This window comes from Alnus glutinosa, chromosome 4, assembly GCF_958979055.1.
Source record: "Alnus glutinosa chromosome 4, dhAlnGlut1.1, whole genome shotgun sequence".
In the NCBI taxonomy this organism is placed as follows: Eukaryota; Viridiplantae; Streptophyta; class Magnoliopsida; order Fagales; family Betulaceae; genus Alnus; species Alnus glutinosa.
Window position 1 is genome coordinate 5,478,542 of NC_084889.1, and position 22,664 is coordinate 5,501,205.

Genomic DNA, 22,664 nt, shown 5'->3' on the forward strand with positions numbered 1-22,664 from the left:
TTAATTTAATACATCTTTTTTAACATCATCGTCAGATACTCGAGCTTTTAGTAAATTATGGTTTTAATAAAAAAAAAAAAAATCATCTTCTATAACTTTGGAAAAAAAAAAAAAACTACAAGCTTGACGTATTATTACTAGAACCATTAAACTCATTTAATGGTGTATTACTTCTAAAATGATGCTTAAATAATAATCATTTTATGTTTGTGTTATCGAATATATGATTATATTATTCTTCATCTTACACTATCAGTCAAAAACTGATTTTCATTAAAAGGAAACATGTTTATAAATTAAGACTCCAAAGTAACATTCACCAAAAAAACATATATTCGAGTATGAAATTAGGTGAATGATTTTGATGTACATGCATGAATCCTGCAATTAAAACCCAATGTTTAAGAATACACAAATAAAATTTGCCAAAAAACACACGCAAAAAAAAAAAAAGTAAAATAATTATAGTGTGAGGCTGACTTGGTGGTGGGAGTGCTTAACTAATCACTTCAAAATCTTTCTCTACTTATAAAAATAAAGAAATATGTTAGCCGTACAACAATTGTATAACAATGCTGATGTGTCTAATATTTTTATTTTTTTTTTAAAAAAATGTTGAATAAATTAGCATTGTTGTGCAATTGTTGCGTAAGAATTGTACAAATAACATATTTCTTAAATAAATGATATTTTTTTTTTTCAAACTTTTGTGGGGGCCATGGCCCTCACCGGTCTACATGTGACTCTGCCACAATTGATCTTAAAAGTAAATTTTACTTTTGTTGAGTTATTAATTTTTTTTTATTACTTTTTTACCAAATTAAATCTTTGTTACCCCAAAACATTAGACGTTACTTATCTTTAGACTCCAAAATATTATATCCGTATTGAAAATGTTAAAGAAATTAAACTTGATGACCGTCCTTAAGGGGTGGCTCAATCGGCTGTGGACCACGCATCATGAAGCGGAAGTCACTAGTTCGAATTCTCTCCCTTCCTCTTGTGTGGACATGAAAAAAAAAAATAGAAAAAAAAACTCAGATGACCAAAAACAGAGAGCAATTGTATTTCAATATATAATATGTATACATTATGAAAATAACGGATGAAAAGCTAAAGACGTTTCTGAATCGTAACTGATGCAATCTGTCTCATGACTATTGGTTACAGTTGTCGGTTGGTGGTCCATCTTCGAGTCAAAACATTCACGCCGCCTATTATTATCACACTTATTTAACATGGCAAATTGCTGGCGGCTTTTTGTTTGGCTATTTCTTTGGGCTTATCTCAATTTATAATTTTATATTAAAAGGTGGCTGGTTGATTATGGTTATTTAATATAATATCATAGTATGAGGTTATAAATTCCAACCTTAACTTTATAGTTTACTTTTCATAAAATTAAATATTTTATGTCTCCATCATTTTTTCTTTTTATATTTTAATTAAACATTCAACGTATTTGAGCTTCACTAATTAAAGAGGAGCTACTCATTGTCATTGCAGCGGAGTGACACATGACCTCGGCCTATTCTGAGTGTATTAGGTGGAATCTTAATAACCTATTTAAAGTCTATTCTGCAACACAAATTTCCGAGTTAAAAAATACCCAGACCTTGTTGTTTACTGGGAGCAAAGATGGCATCTTCAGGAGTTGAGGATCAGGAGAAATATCGTTCCTACTTACATGGAGAAGGGGAGAGGAACACCAAATGGAAGTATGGTGCCCCTCCTAACTATGATGTTGTTGACAAGCTTTTTGAAGAAGGCAGAACCAAGGTCTCTCTCTCTCTCTCTCTCTCTCTCTCTCTCTCTCATGATGTTCTGAATCTTCTGATGAAAAATTAGTTTTTTTCATTTATGGAAGATATGGCCTCCAGGGTCAGTTGAAGAAAAAGTGCAGAACCTTGTGAAGACATGGGAAATGGAGATGTTCAACAAGGCATGCTCTGATGACTACAAATCAGTTGATCCAAAGAAGTATACTTTCAGCCTAAATGGTAACATTAAGCTCCTAGCTTATTTATTTCATTTGATTTTACTATTTTATTTGTGTTTAAACAATTTCCACAATTTCCTTTTGTCCACACATACAAATTGATGATAACGTGCAGGAAGGAAGGCTATAACTATAGAAGAAAAGCGTAAGCTTGGGGGAGGCTACAATTCCTTCCTACAAACCTCCTTGCCAGAGAAACTTCGTGTGTACAACCCAGCAGAAGAAACTGCTGATTCATCTCATAAGGCTTTCACATCAGCTTTCCCGCGTGGGCTTGCTCTGGAGATTCTCCATGTTTACTCGGGGCCACCCGTGATTGTGTACAAATTCAGGCACTGGGGTTTCATGGAGGGTCCTTTCAAAGGCCATGAACCAACTGGAGAAATCATCGAACTCTTTGGGATGTCTGTTTTTGAGGTATAGCCCTTTCACTTCTTCATCATCTTTTTCTTCTTCTTCTTCTTCTTCTTCTCCTTGATGCTCACCCTCACCCTCTGCCTCTGGTAACTGGCTTGATACAGTTGGATGAACAAGAGAAAATTGTGAAGGTCGAGTTCTTCTTTGACCGTGGAGAACTGCTAGGAGGTCTTACGAAAGGTGCTAGCTTGGATAGATCAACTGAACAGGCCGCCTCAACCTGCCCCTTCTTGATTAAGACAGGGTAGCTAATCAAATCCTCGTGTAACTCTGTTACGCTTTAGCCAAGGAAAGACCACAATTGCATGACAATATGAATAACAATAAGCCCTGCCCTGTCAGGCATAAACTCAGTTCTTAATGTTTTAATATCTAATTTCAGTACTTTCACTTGAGTTCATTTACTTCCTTGCAAGCACGCATTACCACATAAATATATAGGCATCGTTTGACAATGCTTTTTAATTTTTTTTTTTATTTTTTGTCAAAAAAAAAAAAAAGAAAAAAAAAAGAAAAAAAAAGGAAAAGGCAAAAAGAATTAACAAACAACTCCAAATACAAATTTACGAAACACTCAAAATGACCCTCTAAAGTGTTTTATCAAGCGAACCAATTTCCCTAAAAGTGGATAATATTGTCAGGCATAGTACAATGATTGATGCCAAAATATTCTGCCGCTAGATTTGTAAAAGGATTTGATTCAGTTTAAGGAATGATTACAACCAAACAGAGCATAAACTTGGTGTACAAATTGGCATTGCCCAACACCTGATGGTGACATATATTTCACCCCAAGCAGCCAAAAAAAATCCTCTTTTCATTTTTTCTACAAATCGATTAGGAAAACTTTATTAAAAAGAATTACATTGTTATCAGCTTAAGCATCTCTTTCTGGCTGTATGGGATGATTCATTTTATGTTATATATAACAAGGTAGACAATGTTTCTAACTAGCTTTACTAGGCCACGGAAGGGAGCCTGGATAAGGAGCTGCCCCGCAGTATCTGAACAGACCTTCAATCTCAGGACACCCATTAGGATAAGGGATTTCCCGGTGAAAAGGATCACGCCTTAGTTTCTTCCGATAGAGTGAACCTTGACATCCATAAGGATCTCCTTGGAATTGAGTCCGCACCAATGCCTCGCCTTTCAGAGCTGCTTCTTTTGAAGTCGGTGAAGCTGGGGTGCCCAAGTAGAAGAACCTTGACTCTGGAAATCCAATTGCAGACCGATGCAGATGCGCAAATCTCTCTTCCTTGAAATCATAACTTACAACCTGATTCAGAGTGTAATGAAATCAGCAAGAAACTCGGGTTTTGGGGGGGGGGGGGGGGAATTAAGCTGCTGTGATGAAAAAGACCGAGTCAGGAGTCTAGAAAAAGTATTGAAATGGAAAACAGATATCTTTTCTCTCTCTACAATCCGAGATCTATTGATGCATCACTCAAGATAGAAAAAAATTAGTTTAGTTCAAATATAACTTGCAGAATTTTTGAAACAATAACTAATATTGTATAAACCACCATAATTTTTGTAGGTGTAATCAGAAAAAAGAAGGTACAATACATTCAAGTATGTGAGTACATGTGCACATACAAATACACCCACCAAAACAGACACACTCACATGGGGAGGAAGACAGAGAGTGGTTATGAGTGACTGAATGCAACATTAAGGTCATAATTATGACAAGAGCACTGGGTAAAGGGTAAAAGGACAAGCATGTTCTCCTATGGTATTTCAGCACTTATCCCATAGAATCATCAACGTATATATTTCAGAAGCCTCCATATGTAAATTTTGGGGAATACTTTCGTTTTGTTTTTATTTTGGCCAAAGTGAGCACCTATGACTGAAACCTGTATTCATGTCCCACAAAATTGATAATCATTATTCCACACCATGATAATCGATCATCCAGAGAGGATAAAAACACGACAACTTTCTGGTTGTTTTTCTCAAATTTTATCTGTTTCGTATATTAGTGTATATCATATACATATTTTAGCTTGAAAGGAAAACGTTAAAAAGAAAAGAAAAAGAAAGCATCCTGTAGAATCGCTTACAGTTATGTTATAAGGATATGTGCCAGTAAGCTCTCGGAAACGACACACACTAAATAGAAGGTTCTCAAAACTGTCCCTCGCATGCTCTTCTGTGAGTGCCCTCCATCTCACATTTTCTTCCTTGCCTATAAAAACAATCACAGCATAAGTTGCATAACAGTAGGACTAAAATCAGATAGTTCAAAGCTTTCATATAACAGAAACGACTTTACCATGCAAAGAATCCCGTGGTTAATCTATCAAGTTTACATTTGGCACATACCAACATTCAGCAACTCAAGGTTCAGAGAGAATTATGCAATGGAGATGTCCATTTATCATCCATTACAAGTTATGGAGACTACATACTACATAGTATGAAGAGATTATGAACTAAAATTGGCACCAGGAAAAAATTGGCTTAACATAATTTAGCAAGAAAAAGTCCTCTAAAAACATGAGATTCTGCTGGCAAAAGGAAACAGAAAAAATCCAAAACTTTTCATCCATTTAACAGGATAAGTTACCACATCAAATAGGGCTTGTTGGGAGTAATTCAAAGAGCTTGATGTTATAGGCACCACTAGTTATGGATTTTAACAGTACTTTCAAGGAGCGAGTAAGCAACTTAATTGCCTTTTCAAATCTTCACTATTGGAAATGAAGCAAAAAAATCCTTGCCATCGATCAGAAGGAAAAGACATTTTCAACAAATTAACATGTAGAAACTCATACTCTAGTATTTTCTGGATAAGGACCAAAGGTGTTGTTGGCAACAGAACAGGAGGCAACGCTACAAAGGTAAACACTGTAAGGGGGGTTTTGGCATTATAAGTGATGGGGGTAAATGTGGTAGGAACTGATTAAGCTGGAATTGGCAAAGTTTTTTTTTTGATAAGTAATAAGTTGGTCTTATTAAAAGCGTAAGGCGCCCCTCAATACACCGGCAGTATACAAGAGAACGCACCTAGCTAGAAAGAGAAAAACGAACAAGAAATTCATCAAAGGTAAACGACAACGGTGACACAAAAGCCACCGTCCAAAGATACAACGTATGAAAAAAAAGAAGCTAAAATATCCTCCGAGGATCTCTCCAAATCCTCAAAACACCTATCATTTCTTTCCTTCCAAACATACCAGAGAATGCATGTCGGCACCATCTTCCAAATAACAGCACTCCTCGGCCTACCAGCCGTCCACCAACACGCAACCAAGTCAAGGACTCTCAGAGGCATAATCCAAGACAGATCAAAACGAGAAAAAATAGCACTCCACATAGCGTATGCAACATCGCAGTGAAGGAGAAAATGATCCACTGATTCCCCGCTTCTCTTGCAAATGCAACATCTATCCACCACAATGACATGTCTCTTCCTGAGGTTATCCACCGTTAGGATCTTACCTAGAGCCGCAGACCACGCGAAAAAAGCCGCCCGCAGAGGAGCCTGAGTCTGCCATACACTCTTCCAAGGAAAGTGACTTCTCACATCGCAAGCCAGAGAGCTAAGGAAAGACTCAACCTTGAACAAACCTTTTTTGGAAGGGATCCACCACAATTTGTCTTCACTACCTCTATTAAAACTGACCTAGTGCAATACCTGGAAAAAAGCAGCAAAGGCATCCACTTCCCAATCATGCACTTCTCTAAAAAAGCACACGCTCCACTGATTGAAGCCACCCACAAGCTCCACATTATCCGCAACTGAAGCATCCTTCGCACGAGCAATTCCAAATAAAACAGGAAAAGCTTCCTTAAGAGTTGAGTTCCCATACCACAAATCATGCCAAAATTTTGTTCTAGCCCCACCTCCCACCTCAAATCTAGAGAATCCTACAAATTTCTTCCACCCTTTCCTGATGTTCTTCCACAACCCCACCCCAAAAGTACCTGTAGGCTCTAGGGAGCACCAACCTCCCCATAAACTTCCAAACTTGGAATCCACCGCTATTCTCCACCAAGCTTCCCTCTCAATCCCATAACGCCACAGCCATTTGCTTAATAGAGCCTTGTTAAACACCACCAGATTTCTAATACCCAACCCGCCTTCTGAAAGTGGAGTGCACACTTTAGACCATTTCACCAAATGATACTTGAACTCATCACCAATTCCTCCCCAAAGGAAGTCTCGTTGTAGCTTCTCAATACGAGCACCTACACTTGCCGGGATAGGAAAAAGAGACAAAAAATACGTGGGCAAGTTGGAAAGAGTACTCTTGATGAGGGTACAGTTGGAAAGCGTACTGGAATTGGCAAAGTTGGAGATGATAATGGGATAGAGGCAGCAGAAATAGGATCAATAAAGGTGTTGACGATTTTAAATATGGTGGAGTGGCAGTAGCAGCTGTGGTCATTGAGCTACAGTTGTCTGATAACAACTTCACCATTGTTTAAGTGATGCTGAAACTGGTTGTGTTTCAGTTATGGATCATATAGTGATGTGGTGAAGCAATATAGTATTGATTCCACTTTATAAACAAGATTTCACTATATTTCCTCTAAGTTTCAGAGTGTGATTTTCAAATCCCGCCATCACTGGGGTCCGGGGGTTATGGGTAGGGGGAAACCAACCCAATTGTGTAGCCCAGCATTTGCTGCATTTGGACCCAAAAAGAAAAAGAAAAAAAAGAAAGAATAATATTCTCTTGATGTACTTGTCAAAGAAAACATTGAGTATAAATTTAGTGAGAGACTTATATATCAGGAGAAAAACATATTAAAAAGAAAAAAGAAGTATTTTCTGCTTCTACTTTGCTTTGTTCTTTCCTTTATTTCTTTCTTTTTCTTTTTGTAATTTAATAATAGTTTTTTTTTTTTTTTTTTTTTGAAATATTCCTCCAAAAGTAAGGAAAGTGCTGGTAAATTACTTTAAAAAACAATCTGAAAATGCAACAATTTTCTTCTGTCTAGAATTACCCATCGTGTTTAGAATCTACTAACATTTACTATTAAGACTTATTTGTCCAAGAGGCTCAATAAACTTTATAATTAATTCGAGGTAAATGATCCATTTGATGACACAACCAGATAATAAGTGACAGTTCCAACGCCAAGAGGATTTTGCTAACCAGATTATCTAATGCGCAGAGACTTCTATAAGCAAAAATCCACAGGAATGTATAATGCAGCGCAATGGAAACTCAGCTAATGGAATTTTTATGTTACTTTAAAGAATAAAAAGTTAATAAGTTAAAATCAAATGCCATAGATACTTCACTTCCATTTATTGCACTTCATTCTTGATTTATACTGAATTGATTAAAACTCAAGCATCTTTGTTCGGCAAATCATCACAGCCACTCCACTAAAAGGTGAGAAAGTAATTGGGAAATTATCGTGAATTCTAGTACATCTAACTCTAAGTTGAGGTCAATAAGGGAATAACCATATATAGATAAATGAGCAGGATATAATCTAAGCAACTGATGAAAATTAGAACCTTTTCTTTAGCAATCAACAGTAGATCAGTTCTGAGTTTAAAATTATTTTCTATAAAAAGGAAGAAAGGCAAATAGGTACAAAAAAGTAAGATAACACATGCACTCACCAAACCATCCTCTCGACTCAGCAACACTCCAATAACTCTGCGCCTCACTACGAGGACCAGCATCTTTCCGAGTCTCTCCACCACTAAACAAAAGCAAAGCTGCATCATCTTTGGCTGCAATGTCAACTCCCTCTTGTATGTGTCTCACAAACGTAGCAGCTTGGCCAGGATTCTTCTGATAAGACTCCAAAAACCATGAATCCTCCTCATCAGCTTTCCCACAGCTACTAGTATATACAGAATGCCCGGCAACCATTACAAGATTGTGAAGCTTTGGAAATGGATAGTTCTCCGAACCCACATCAAGTTTTCGGTAATTACTCGTCATCCGGTAGTGGCTCTCATATAGAGACAGAACGATGAGAGCTGTGATCCCAAGTGACAGGGAGATGATGACAAATAAAAGTGGGTGCAGCTTATAGTAATACTGAATACGGGTTCCGAAAGATTTAAGCATTTTGATGGGATGAAACGGTGAATTCTTATGCTTTCGGGCACGTCTACTGATTCCTGATTCTAAATCAAAGTCAGCGGCTCTTCGGTATGCCTGGAAGGACTTGGGGCTCACAGAAGACCCAAATGGAAAATTGTTCATGATAATACGAATCCAGCTTATGGGTTTGGAGAGGGAGTGGCATTAATCATACCCAATTTGCAATTTAAACAAATAAAGCATTGGGATCGTGGATTTTTTGATTCAGACATCAGAAGTACCAAATAATCACACAAGAATATAGAAAGTTCAACTACGTCCATATCATATGCTAGTGATATTACAAATCAATTCCTCAGTAGGAAATTTTGCAGCTTGCGGAAAAGAAATTAATCATGTGCAGGAAGGATCCAAGAGAGCAGAACCAAATGGATTTGTGAGGGAATTGGAAAAAGTAAAGCCGAGCAAGAAGAGGACTCACCCACAAACTTTGTGAGATCTGGCGTGTTTAGTACTACTGAGACGACTCGGAGTATTTTGTTGGGAGATGGCGCTGGCTGAACGGTATTACTGAGAAGATGATGAGTTTCAGAGAAATGTCATTTAGATTGTCCGCACAGAAGCCCAAAATTGAGGCCTTTATGGGCTCTACTGACTTGGGTCAGAATCAGAATAACGAGAATGTAAGTACCAAATAATCACTCAAGAATATAGAAAGTTCAACTACGTCCATATCATATGCTAGTGATATTACAAATCAATTGCTCAGTAGGAAATTTTGCAGCTTGCGTAAAAGAAATTAATCATGTGCAGGAAGGATCCAAGAGAGCAGAACCAAATGGATTTGTGAGGGAATTGGAAAAAGTAAAGCCTAGCAAGAAGAGGACTCACCCACAAAACTTTGTGAGATCTGGCGTGTTTAGTACTACTGAGACGACTCGGATTTCCTGAGGACCTCGTTTGTTAAACAAATTGTTAATTCGTCAGAGACTCGGAGTATTTTGTTGGGAGATGGCGCTGGCTGAACGGTATTACTGAGAAGATGATGAGTTTCAGAGAAATGTCATTTAGATTGTCCGCACAGAAGCCCAAAATTGAGGCCTTTATGGGCTCTACTGACTTGGGTCAGAATCAGAATAACGAGAATGTAAGTACCAAATAATCACTCAAGAATATAGAAAGTTCAACTACGTCCATATCATATGCTAGTGATATTACAAATCAATTGCTCAGTAGGAAATTTTGCAGCTTGCGTAAAAGAAATTAATCATGTGCAGGAAGGATCCAAGAGAGCAGAACCAAATGGATTTGTGAGGGAATTGGAAAAAGTAAAGCCTAGCAAGAAGAGGACTCACCCACAAAACTTTGTGAGATCTGGCGTGTTTAGTACTACTGAGACGACTCGGATTTCCTGAGGACCTCGTTTGTTAAACAAATTGTTAATTCGTCAGAGACTCGGAGTATTTTGTTGGGAGATGGCGCTGGCTGACCGGTATTACTGAGAAGATGCTAATTCGTCAGAGACTCGGAGTTCCAGAGAAATGTGGTTTAGATTGTCCGCACAGAAGCCCAAAATTGAGGCCTTTATGGGCTCTACTGACTTGGGTCAGAATCAAAATAACGAGAATGTGTGTGAATAGGCATAAACCGATAGGCCACTTTCAACTATGCTTTGATTCTAATAAGTGGGCTTCCAGTGATTGATCGTGATTCGTGAAAGACCAAATCATGTTGAATATTCAAGTACCCTTTCTGCTGAGCTGTCGATGGGCTGGGTTTGGGCTTGTCATGGCCCAATTTTGTACTTTTTTTGGGGGGGTTTAATATGTGGGCTTTTTGAGGGTGGTGTTTGATTTGGTGCCCACTTGTTTTAAGGAGTATACGTCATAGGTGGCACGTGGATGTGGCTGGATGTTTGGGGGAATATGGTCATCTTCTCAGTTGTTTCACCGACCAGGATCCTCTCTAGTCGAGAAAAGCTCAAAAAAGAGCCGGCCAATTATTATCAAGAATATATTTTTTTGTAATTTCACAAACTCAACAGGAGCCTGGAGGATCCTGTTGCTTGTTTCACTTCTTCCTTTAAAGCAACATTTTTGAATGATAAATGGAGACTTGACGAGCGACGGAAACGTAGACTGGTGTATGGAGACATGCGCCAGTCAGTCGAGTTGACAAAAAATATGCTCATTTTCTTTATTGACAATTTACGCAACAAATTCATGTCGATCCCAATCTGAGGAGAACAATTGTGAAACTTTATATTTGACTAATTTATCAAAATCTCAAACCACAAGACCAAAAATACATTTATTCTCAAATAAATAAATAAAACACAAATGTATAATTATGAAATGTCATATATATATATATATATATATATATATATATATATATAAGAGTAAAATGTAACCTTAAGGTTTTAATATGTCTTTATTTTATTTTATTCCACTTTTTATATCATTAAATTTTTCTCATATAATAAATATGATTTGGCAACCAACGTAAAAGATACCACCTTATATATAGTATATTTTAGCGTGAAAAAAAATGTTTCAGATTTTTATTTTTATTTTATTTTTCATTCAAAGGGGGAAAAGGGCAAAAAAAAAAAAAAAAAAATTGTTTCAGAATTAGTGTATATATGCTCAATCATGATGTTAGAAATATTCAGAATTATTCCCTTGTTTGCCTGTTATCAAAATCTGATTCTACATATTGTGATAATTTCTCATTCATAGACTAAATGAGATACTAATTTATTCTTTTGTATGATTTAATTTTATTCGGTAAGATTTTGCATTAATTTTCTGATTGTATTTTTTTTTTTTTTTTTTTTTGACCGTGACCTGCGTAATTCAACTACAAACAGACAATAAGAATCTAAGAAAAATGTATTCTAGCTTTTGTTTACAAAATTTAATGGAGTGTTTTTTTTAACCTTTTATTTAGCTACTTTAGCCTAAAATTACAAATAGCTAATCAATTGATAATGCTCTAATATGAATTTCATATATTAATACTGATTTTATCTAAGACATTAATTAGCGATAAACAACGTGTCATCTCTAATATATTAGTATTAGCATTAGCAACGACCAAAATGTTTTCCCTAAACATATTAATAATGTGTCATCACTAACATGGATTTCAGATATTAGTATTAATTTTATCTAAGACATTAGTGACGGCAGAGATGTCTTCTACAAAAAAAATGGGATTTCTGGACGGTTTTAAACCGTCCGTAAATCCGAAAAAACCGTCTGGAAAAAGTTCCAGACGGTTTTTTATGGACGGTTTAAAACCATCCAGGATAATTGGTCGGTAAAAAATATTGCGGACGGTTTTACCCGAACCGTCCGCAATTTCGGACGGTTTTAAAAAAACCGTCCGTAATCTTTTTCGGACGGTTTTTCTAAAACCGTCCGCAATATTTTGCGGACGGTTCGGGTAAAACCGTCCGAAAAAGATTGCGGACGGTTCGGGCCGAAACCGTCCGTATCTATTTACGGACGGTTCGGGCCCAAACCGTCCGTAATTTTACAGACGGTTTGGGCCCGAACCGTCTGGGATTTATATAGGCTTTTACCGAATAATTCTAGACGGTTTGGGCCCAAACCGTCCAGAATTATTATTTTTTTAAAAAAATTAATATTTAAAAAAAAAAAAAAAAACCTAATACAACATTTTCCAATCCATTTCCGAAATCCCAAATTCAAATCTAAATTCAAATACAAATACAAATTCAAATTCAAATCCAAATCTATTTCCAAATTCAAATCTAAATTCAAATACAAATACAAATTCAAATCCAAATCTATTTCCAAATTCAAACAACTCACAACATAACAATAGTCCAAATAGCTTACATATTTAAAACATAATTAAACAACTCACAACGTAACCTATTACAGAATTCAAATATAAATACATAACTAAAAATCCAAAAATATTAAAACAAGTTGTTTCCATACACAATTATAATCATCAATGCATGCAAGCCGGCCCATAGGAGAATTAATCTGATTTACGACCTGTGTGCATTGCTTGCTTCAACCATCTTGTTCATTTCTGCTTCCAGTGTTTGCTGCAATAGGTATACAAATATCAAATTGTTAGGTAAGAATCATCTTAATGAAGTTATGATTAACATGTTTTTTTTTTTCTTGAAAAGATGATTAACATGCCATTAGGTGAAAACTAAACACAAGTAATGAGAAGGCGTTTAAAAGTTTTGTACAAACAAGCCTATCTCATCATTTGAATATAAAGCAACCGCATAAATCAAACTAGTAGCATCAGCAGTTCACTCTTGTGTAAAACTTTGCATACCAATTCATCTTTTATCACTATGATTTTACCCATTTCCATGCACTGTAAGCCTAATATCTGTTTCTTAATAGTACATATTTGAAAACAAATTACATATACTCATCATGAACCATAAAGCACTCCAATCTGTATCATTTTTAACTTGAAAAAAAAAAATACAGATATATATATATATCTGTATCATTTTTAATGCACTCCAATCTATAACACCCCCACATTAGCTTCACCACTGCCATACAGCATTGTCACTATAAAAACCACTATAAAAACATAATTTGGAGGATCCCATCAGAAACGCTACTCTGAACCCATAAAAGTTTTGGTCCAACAATATTGACCACCCTGTATGCAACAAAAGTACACACATGACTCACCCACTTGATGAATGTCCCAAAACAACAATTAAAAGTTGATGATGACAGTAGTCTAAAACCTACCACACAATAAAAAAAAAAAATGAATTAATTAATTAAAAGAAAAAAATGATACATATAATTGTTTGACGACGTTTTCCCCCAATAACTAAAAAGACATGTTGACGAGAATTCCAATATTCAACCTAAGCATATAATAGTTAACACAAACTCTTAACTATTAGCATTCATCTTTAACCATAAATTATTCTAGTGAAATTTGAAATAAAAATATAACAATCCCAATGAACAGTAAGAGGGGACAATTAGTGACTGAAGATGGCAAAGTTAAGTGTAAACCAAAACATCACCTTCTTCGTTGTTTCCCATTGATGATTGTTTCTCTGCCATAATCAAGGCTACCATACGTTTGACAGCTGCAAGCTCTTCCTGTTGTGCTTCGTACAAAGTCTTCAAACGTTCCATCTCAGCAGCCATTTCTTGTTCTTTGGGAGTAGGCCCACTAGAGATCGATCCTTGTCCGGAGGTATAAGAGGTGGATTTACCGGGAGTCGGCCCTAGCCCTACCCCGCGTACACGACCGGGATGTTCTCGTCCTAGCACTTGTGCACACGCATCGTTATGCGACCAATAGATTGACCCCTGTGAACACACTCGTTCTGCAGGCGACTGATTTATAATAATTTCTCTTATCTTCTCCTGCACAAAACATCCAAGGGTGAGAATTTGAACCTAGAACTAATATTTTGTATTTACCACTTACGATAGTTTCTCCAGCCGCCGCATTCACAGGGTTCCCATCTTTCTTCGTGTGCGAAACAATGAACATATCATCTCGGTTCGGTGTTTCTCCTATGTCTTCCTCCTGCAATATCATTAACATTATCAGTTATAAGCATATTATATTACCGCAGTGCGTACAAGCAGTTAACGTTTATCTATTAGACGTACCATTTCTCGTGCAACCTGTGCGATGCTCTTCGATCCCAAAGTGTGAAGAAGTGCGTTTTGGCCACGGCTTATCTTGGACTTCAACGCTCTCTCCTATAAATTTGGTAATGTAAATATGTTGATTTATTCTACAAAGAAAAGACCAATAAGAAATACATTAAAATACCTTATCAGCCGAAGACAACCACGTCTCAACTTGCATTTCGAAGTCTTCTGCATCGAACACTGGCGCTGGTGAAGCCCTACTGACCACAGATTGTACGGTATCACCTTGTTTCAACTTTAGACTCCTCTTCACCTCGTACCTGTGTTGCCTTCTTTTCTTTGCTAGGTCCATCAACGTTAATCTTTTTATGTGCGCAAGTAGGTGAATAGGCTCAAAATAAAATTTTTGCTACACAGAAAATGATATCCCATATCTTAATTAATTGGAAATGTAAGACTACAAAACTATAAATAAGAAATTATTGACATGGAAATAGAAATTTTGTTACCGTTAGGGTGCGCCACATATCTTCCTTTCCTTCCAATGGTAATGTCCTCCAGTTACCATGCAGCTGTACGAATTTACCACTTCTTATGATCTTCCCACAAATTCTTCTAAATTTCTCAACCCCCGGGCCGGTTGGTTGGTAGGATAGGTTGAATTCGATCACCACCTTTTCCCCATCAGGTATGTGCCATATGTCCTTAGGACTACCAACAGTCCTAACATTCTTCCTACCCTGCTCATCTGCAACTCATAAAAAAAATGTTAGTCACACTTGATTATTACTATAATAGTAAAAGATTACTAAAGTGTTTGACTACCATCAAATATAAAAATAATTCATACCTATTGTGTAAACTTTCCCATCCCGTAATATACGCGGCACCCGAGTAGTACCACTATGTTGTGAAGTCTCGGGTACTGATTGTGCTGATGATCCAAACTCCATATCAGGTGCTACACATTGTTCAGAATCTACAACCCCTTGTGTCTCGTTAGGGTCCTGTGTCGTTTCGTTTGACCCTACAACCGGTTGGTCATGTACTATATGCTGAGAATGTGCTGCCCCTTGTGTCTCGTTAGGGTCCTGTGTCGTATCATTCGATCCTACAACCGGTCGCTCATGTAGTACATATTGAGCATCTACGCCCCCCTGTGTCTCATTAGGGTCTTGTGTCGTATCGTCCGACCCTACAACCGGTCGCTCACTCGGTGTGCGGTCTATAGGCGTCCAAAAATCCTCTCCTGGTCGCCCCATTCTTTGTTTAGGGGCCATGTCTACCTACAAACACATGAAAATTGGTCACATTTAATAGTAAATAAAAGTATTCAATATTTTTTGCAACACAAACGACATGCAAAGAAAATAAAAGTAAGACGACTATAAGTCATTCTAGACAACATACAATTATTATGGTACTTGTGTGGCTGGTACATCCGCACGTGCACAATCAATGTCATCAAAACCAACGTCACCCGTTACGTTGACGTTGAACGGCTCGTGCTCATGATAACTGTCAGCCTCAACATAATCATCACTTTCACCACTTCCAACATCGTACACATTTCTAGGTTTTGTCCTTACAGCAACAGCCCAATTTGGATTTTTAGGATCCTCGACATAATACACCTGCGATACTTGATTTGGTAGTACGAACGGATCATCGGTTACTCGCGCACCCGTGTGTATTAGGTTCTTGAAATTAACAAGATCGAATCCATATTCGTCTTTTTTGTATCCCTTATTCGGTTGAATGTCGGCCCAATCGCACTTGAAAAGCACATACCGTGTCAAGTCGTAGTATGTAACCTCGATTATTCGAATGAGCTTACCGTAGTAGGTGGGACCATCTTCAGTGGTGACACACAGTCCACTGTTTTGACTTTTTTTTTCTTCATCGACATTCAGGGTGCGGTATAACACGCCATTAACCACATACCGCTTATATTCTACAGCATCAGACATTGGGCCTTTAGCATGACTTATAAGTTTCTCTCCCAATGTCCTTCTATCCGCCTCAGCCAACTTATCAACCTGTGATTTAGACACATTGTTTAATCCGTGTTTCATGATGCTTTTATAGGCAAATAATTATTCAAACCAACAATTCTCTTACGTATGACTTGTACCAACTACAGAATTGGTCCCTCTGTTGCTTCTCCAACTGTTGATGCGAGATACGTTCCCGGTTGTTTTGTTCCATTAGCGACTCCATGTGCATCCTATACGTCAACAAAAGATGTATAGGTTACTTTTCATTGTATTTAGAGGCGTATAATACGTATTTACTAATGTCACTCACGTGCGAAATTGAAGGAAATCGTCAGAGTTGAATAAAATATATCGGTGTGCTTGCTCAAACGTGATATTATCAAGTTTTATCCAATTGGTCGCCCCTCTCGATTCCTCTTGGTGTCTTGGGGCCTTATTGTGGACCGTTGGCGCGTTCACTAAATATCGCGAGCAAAATGTCAACAATTCATCTGCAATGTAACCCTCTGCAATAGACCCTTCGGGTGCGGCCTTATTACGAACGGTACGTTTATATCTACCAAGGCACCTACATTAAAGGCAGACCATGAGACCATCACATAAGACATATATATTGTAATAGGTAATTCGGTTGAACAAATGTCAAGTTCACAGAATTTTAACATTACCTCTCAACGGGATACATCCACCTGTAGTGTACCGGTCCGCCCAGTTTGCATTCACGTACTAAATGTATGATTACGTGTACCATGGATGTAAAAAAACCCGGAGGGAATATTCGTTCCAATTTGCACAAGATTATGGGTATTTGATTCTCTAGACGATCCAGATCTTCCCCCCTCAGTGTTTTTGAACAAATATCCCTAAAGAACCCACATAGCTCAATCAAAGGCCTCACAACATCATCCGGTAAGTTTCCTCGAAGTGCAATTGGCATGAGTTGTTGCATGATTATGTGATTGTCATGACTCTTCAAACCCCCAACAGTACATTCCTTGAGCTTGACACAACGTGATACATTTGAAGAATATCCATCGGGCACTCTAACATCATGGAACACTTGCAGGAAGTCAGTCTTCTCTTTTTTCGTCATTGTGAAACAAGCTGCGGGAAAATATGTTTTACCGTTTTCCGCGATAAATGGCCAGAGTTCTGGTCTCAATTTCATCTTACGCAAGTCTTGACGTGCTTCGTGGTTGTCTTTGGTTTTACCGCTCATGTCCAATAGCGTGCCAAGTATGTTATCAACCACATTTTTCTCTGTGTGCATCACATCAATGTTATGGCGTAGTAATTGATATTTCCAATAAGGCAAATCATATAATACACTTCGCCTCTTCCAATCTACTTCCCCAACCTGCAGCTTCTGCCCGGTCCTTGCCCGATTGACAACACACTCTAACTGGCTCATGATTTCATCGCCATCCGGCACTTTGGGAGGACCAACCATTTCCTGCGCACCGTTGAATCGTCTCTTGTTTCTTCTCCATGGATGATCCGGAGGCAACCATCGCCTATGTCCCATAAAGCAGAATTTTTTACCATAAGTTAGCCACGTTGATTGAGTTTCATGCCTACAACAAGGACATGGTTTCCGGCCATGTGTACTCCAACCTGACAAATCACCGTATGCCGGGAAATCATTTATTGTCCACATCAAGGCCGAATGCATTGTGAAATATTTTTTCGATGTTACATCAAAAGTTTCTACCCCTTCTTCCCATAGTTTTTTCAACTCACTTACAAGGGGTGCTAGATACACATCTATATTCTGTCCTGGTGCATTCGGACCAGGGATAATCAAGCTTAACATAAAATACGGTTGCTTCATGCACATCCAAGGAGGCAAATTGTAGGGTACTAACATTACCGGCCAAGTACTGTGACTAGAGGACATGTTCCCAAAAGGATTAAAGCCATCTGCCGCTAAACCAAGCCTCACATTTCGCGGGTCTGATGCGAATACTGGGTAACGTGAATCGAATGCCTTCCATGCTTCTCCATCGGCCGGATGCCTCAACACACCGTCTTTTGTACGGCCTTGAGCGTGCCACTTCATATGTGGCGATGTATGATGGGACATAAACAACCTCTGCAGCCTTGGTATTAGAGGAAACCAACGCAACACTTTGACCGGCTTTTTTTTCAAACTTTTTGTCGACCCATCTTCATTAGTTAAGTCATCCTTCCACCTGGACTCATTGCAGAATGTACATTTGTCCAACTTTTCATTTTCCCTCCAAAACAACATACAACCTTTGCGACAAGCTGATATCTTCTCATACTCAAGGTCCAAATCTTTCAAGTACTTTTTTACCTCGTATGTGTCTTTAGGCAAACTTGTGTCCGGAGGCATCAGCTCATTGATGAATTCAAGCAACATGGAGAATGATGTATTGCTCCAACCGCTCATACACTTAATACTATATAGACGCACAATAGCTCCCAATTTGCTATGTTTTGTATTTGCATGGAGTGGCGTATCGGCATCCTTTAGCAATTCTTCTAACTTATTCGGCACCCTGTTAGAGTCGTCAACCGCAACATCCACAGACTCGGATTCGGCTTCGGCGTTAACTCCCACTTCAGGCCCACCGACTTCTACACAAACATCGTGCATCGCAAAAACGTCAGTAAGCATGTCTTGCATCCCACTGGACCCCCCAGTAAGCATGTCTTGCATCCCACTGGACCCCCCCCGTTCATGTGTTGTCTCGTTATGAATGGGAGGGACAGGTAATTCCCCATGCATTATCCACTCAGTGTAACCCTCAATAATCCCGGCACCTGACGTTAAATGGGCAAATACAACTTCACAAGACCATGATTTGCCCAACAAACACTTCTTACAGGGGCACACAATGACCCCTTGTCTACTCTCATGTTCACGTGCAAATTTCACAAACGCCATAACTCCGCGAATATACTCTCGCGAACTTCGTGGCAACTTCATCCAACTCTTATCCATCTTTCTAACTACATCATGTGAAGAAGAAAAAAATATTGAGAACTGAAAAGACATGGATACAGTCATGCATTGGTGGTCTGAACATTCATTCATCCATCATCATACAAACCAAAAAGATACACAAAACCATGCCATGACACTCACTAGTAGGAATAAGCCATGCCATGACACTCACTAGTAGGAATCACGTAGGGGTGAGTGGTGGGGTAGCTATAGTTAAAGTGAATTATTTGGTGTAACCCACAAAAATATTTAAGTTTCTGAATGAGAGAGTGAACATTGAGATGATCTACCTGTACCTAGAAGTATAGACTACAGGGACTAAATTGACAACAAGCCCAAACTTGGAAGGACCAAAATATATTTTAGCTTTTTTTTTTTTTAATAAGAGAGTGTAATGTCATTTGAACTAGAGCTCATTGGCACAAACAAACTCATATTTTCATTTTTATTTTTTCCTTGTCTTTTCTTTCTATTCTTTAAAAGTTTATGAGACTTCATACTAAAGTTAGAAAATTTGAAAATTTCAATGAGAAAGGAAGTTGAGTTCAATTATTCTATTAAATATCTAAAAGGTTATTATTAATCCATAGAATTTGTAACTGTTAAATCATAGAATTTGGGAACTCTTCTTCTACTCTTGGTCCCTTGAACATGGGATTTGAGTTTTCACGAGATATAAAAAAATATATGATTTATCATATATTTTTTGAAATAGGTGATAATATAACATGGTATCTAGTAATTTTAAGAATAAAATATATAATTCGCTTCCACTGTATAAAACGTGGATTACTTTTGTAACTAGAATTACTATTCCGACAACGACCTTGACCTAATTAGCCTCACGTGGATCCGACTTCTTTAATCCAAAATTCTATATATTATATATTGAGATGCTATGACCATTTATCTCAATTTGCCTCATTGTTTATTGTGAGTTGGATTACTATTGGGAGCTTCTGGATCATGGTTTACAATTTTGCTTAGCTGTGGGTCTTTATTAGGCCAGAAAAAAAAAAAGAAGAAGGAAGAATTGCAGTTTAAATGTTTTAAATTATGGAAGAATTTTGGAAATGAATAAAATAAGTTTAAATCACAAATCACAATATTTTCCTTTTTAATTTTGAATGTAGATATTGGAAGCGGATGATAGATTATCTAGCACCCATGATGATAGCTTGAAAACTTATACATCAGTACAAAGACTTACATAATTGAAACTACTCTACTGCAACAATTTAATCTTTGAGTATGATATAAATTATTACCTATAAAAAATAAAAATAAAAATTATTAAAAGCGAAAATTTCAACTCAAATAGGCTTAAAAGGCCATCTCTATCTATTGATCATAATAAAATGAAGCAGAAGCTATTTTATATAATATTGTGAATTATAGAGTTAAAACTTTACCATTATCACCACATAAAGATATAATTGCCAAATAAAGGAGCCTATTGTTTTTCTTACAAAAGGGGGAGTGTGTGTGTGCATATGCTTGCCATATTGCCCATTTTTGCAAGTGTTTATTAATGATGTTCGTATTCTTATAATCATTTGGTGGTTTATGGTCCCAATATCTTTAGGAGACGGATGCGTACTAGTGGGAATATCTAGTCCTCTTTTGGAGGGGTGGTGTTGGAATGAAAATGGCAAACCTTCAGACAGGGGCAAGTTAGATTTCTATAAGGCACCATCAGGAAAGGTTTGCACACCTCTAACTAGATCTATGTGATCTTATCATTCAAGCCCTTGAACACATTCTTGCAAGATTGTTCCAACTTGTGCCTTTATTTTCATATATGCACTGCAACCAGTATCAAGTAGCAGTGAGGCCCATCACTATTACACAAATCACAACAGTGCACGTTTTCAAAAACTAAATAATGCTCGGAAAAAAAGTCCTCATAATTTAGTTTTAGGTTTTATCCAGCATAACCATATAAACAGGAGTTCCTCGTAAAACCTAGTGAATATTGGTGAGCCTCTAACTTATATAAATACTAGAAAGAAATTATCATAATTCTACTGACCGGTTGTCAACCTTATATGTGTCGATCACTTTGTATCTTTTTTAAAACCAAATAATAATTGATAGGTGCTCAAGATTTTGGGGAATTCTCAGAAAAGTCTTACCAATATATACCACTATAAACTAAATAAATCACGACACATGAAATTAAGGGAAAATGGTATATTCAGGAAGAGGCCGTCACTAGCAGATTATCATTATAGGTCCGAAGCAACTTCCATGCATCTTTCCTAAATTTCCCTAAATTTCCAATAAAATTAGTCCACAATATGGAGATTCGTATTCCCTGAATTTCCAATAAATTTAGTCCAAAATATGGAGATTGTCGAAAATCTCCATATTGCCCAAACAGAAAAACAAAAAACCCACAAAACAAAAATACAAATAACCAAGTCCAATAAATAATTGCAAATTATAGCAAGCTAGGAAAAAATCAATCAAACCTTTAAACCGGACGTGGGCCGGCGTACGTCGGGAAGGGGCGTGGGCTAGCTGAGACGCGTCGGAGCGTCGCCGGAGAAGACGATGTAGGGCCAGCCGGGGTCGACTTCTAGAGGGATGGCGCCGGAGAAGACGATGAAGGGCCAGCCGGCGGGATCGACTTCCAGATATCGAGAGGGACCGGAGGGATCGAATACGCGCGAGCCAGAGAGAGATAGCTAGGGGGGAACTGAGCTAGAGAGAGAGAGAGAGAGGGAGAGAGAGTGCCGGAGAAGCTCAATGGAAGAAGCTAAGGCGCGCAGCAGCTGGGTGTGTGTAAGCGGGAGAGCATGGATCAAGCTAGGGATTTCTATTTTTACAAGCTAGGTCTAGACGGTTTTATAAAAACCGTCCGGAATTAGAAAATTCCAGACGGTTTTTCTAAAACCGTCTTTCTAATTATAGACGGTTTTATTATAACCGTCCGGAATTTTCTAATTCCAGACGGTTTTTATAAAACCGTCTGAATTTTAAGGACGGTTTTTTAAAACCGTCCGTAATTTTTTTTTTCAGACGGTTTAATAAAAAACCGTCCATAATATTTTTTTTATAGACGGTTTTTAAAACCGTCTATGATAAAACCGTCCATAAAATCAGGTTTTTTAGTAGAATTCGCTCATATGGACCTCATATATTAATATTAAATTTATTCACACTTACCCCCATTATTCACTCCCATTTTTTTTACCCCCTACACCCATCTATTTACACCCTGACGTGGCATTACCATGTTAGATTTTTTTATTTTTTATTTTTTTGGTTCGTTTTCTTCTTTTGAAAAACAATGACTCCATTGCTCTCTCTCTCTCTCTCTCTCTCTCTCTCTCTTTCCAGTCGGCCGACCTGTTTCACTAGCCGACATTGTCCTCCGCCGGCGCCCAGATTTGGCCGTAGCAGATTATTTCAGATTTGGATATGTGAGGAGGTATTCATACGCTTAAAGTCTTAAAGATTGTAAAGACCAAGAAATTAAATAGGAAATTTGGAAATTTGAAATTTAATAAATTAGATTTATTAAATAGATGGGGTTTAGAATTATATTCTATGTAATAATAATTGTGTTATTAAAATAGAGTAAGCTTAAGATAAAATAATAGTAAGGGT

The 22,664-nt window shown here is 37.5% G+C and overlaps 2 protein-coding genes across 2 annotated transcripts; one reads left to right on the top strand and one right to left on the bottom strand.

Moving 5' to 3' along the window:
- The first annotated feature begins 1,507 nt into the window (after positions 1–1,507).
- On the top strand, positions 1,508–2,806 carry LOC133867290 (pathogen-related protein-like). Its single transcript, XM_062304012.1, has 4 exons — positions 1,508–1,779; positions 1,868–2,000; positions 2,115–2,416; positions 2,521–2,806. The coding sequence occupies exons 1-4, from the start codon at positions 1,639–1,641 to the stop codon at positions 2,662–2,664; spliced, it is 720 nt and encodes a 239-aa protein (XP_062159996.1). The 5' UTR covers positions 1,508–1,638; the 3' UTR covers positions 2,665–2,806.
- A 265-nt stretch (positions 2,807–3,071) lies between these two features.
- LOC133866476 (uncharacterized protein C57A10.07) lies at positions 3,072–9,974 on the bottom strand. The gene is made up of 4 exons (XM_062303016.1): positions 9,331–9,974; positions 8,007–9,009; positions 4,483–4,607; positions 3,072–3,692 (listed from the first exon to the last, which is right to left on the bottom strand). Exons 2-4 carry the CDS (start codon positions 8,599–8,601, stop codon positions 3,363–3,365), a joined length of 1,050 nt encoding a protein of 349 aa, XP_062159000.1. The 5' UTR covers positions 8,602–9,009; positions 9,331–9,974; the 3' UTR covers positions 3,072–3,362.
- Positions 9,975–22,664: the final 12,690 nt, after the last annotated feature.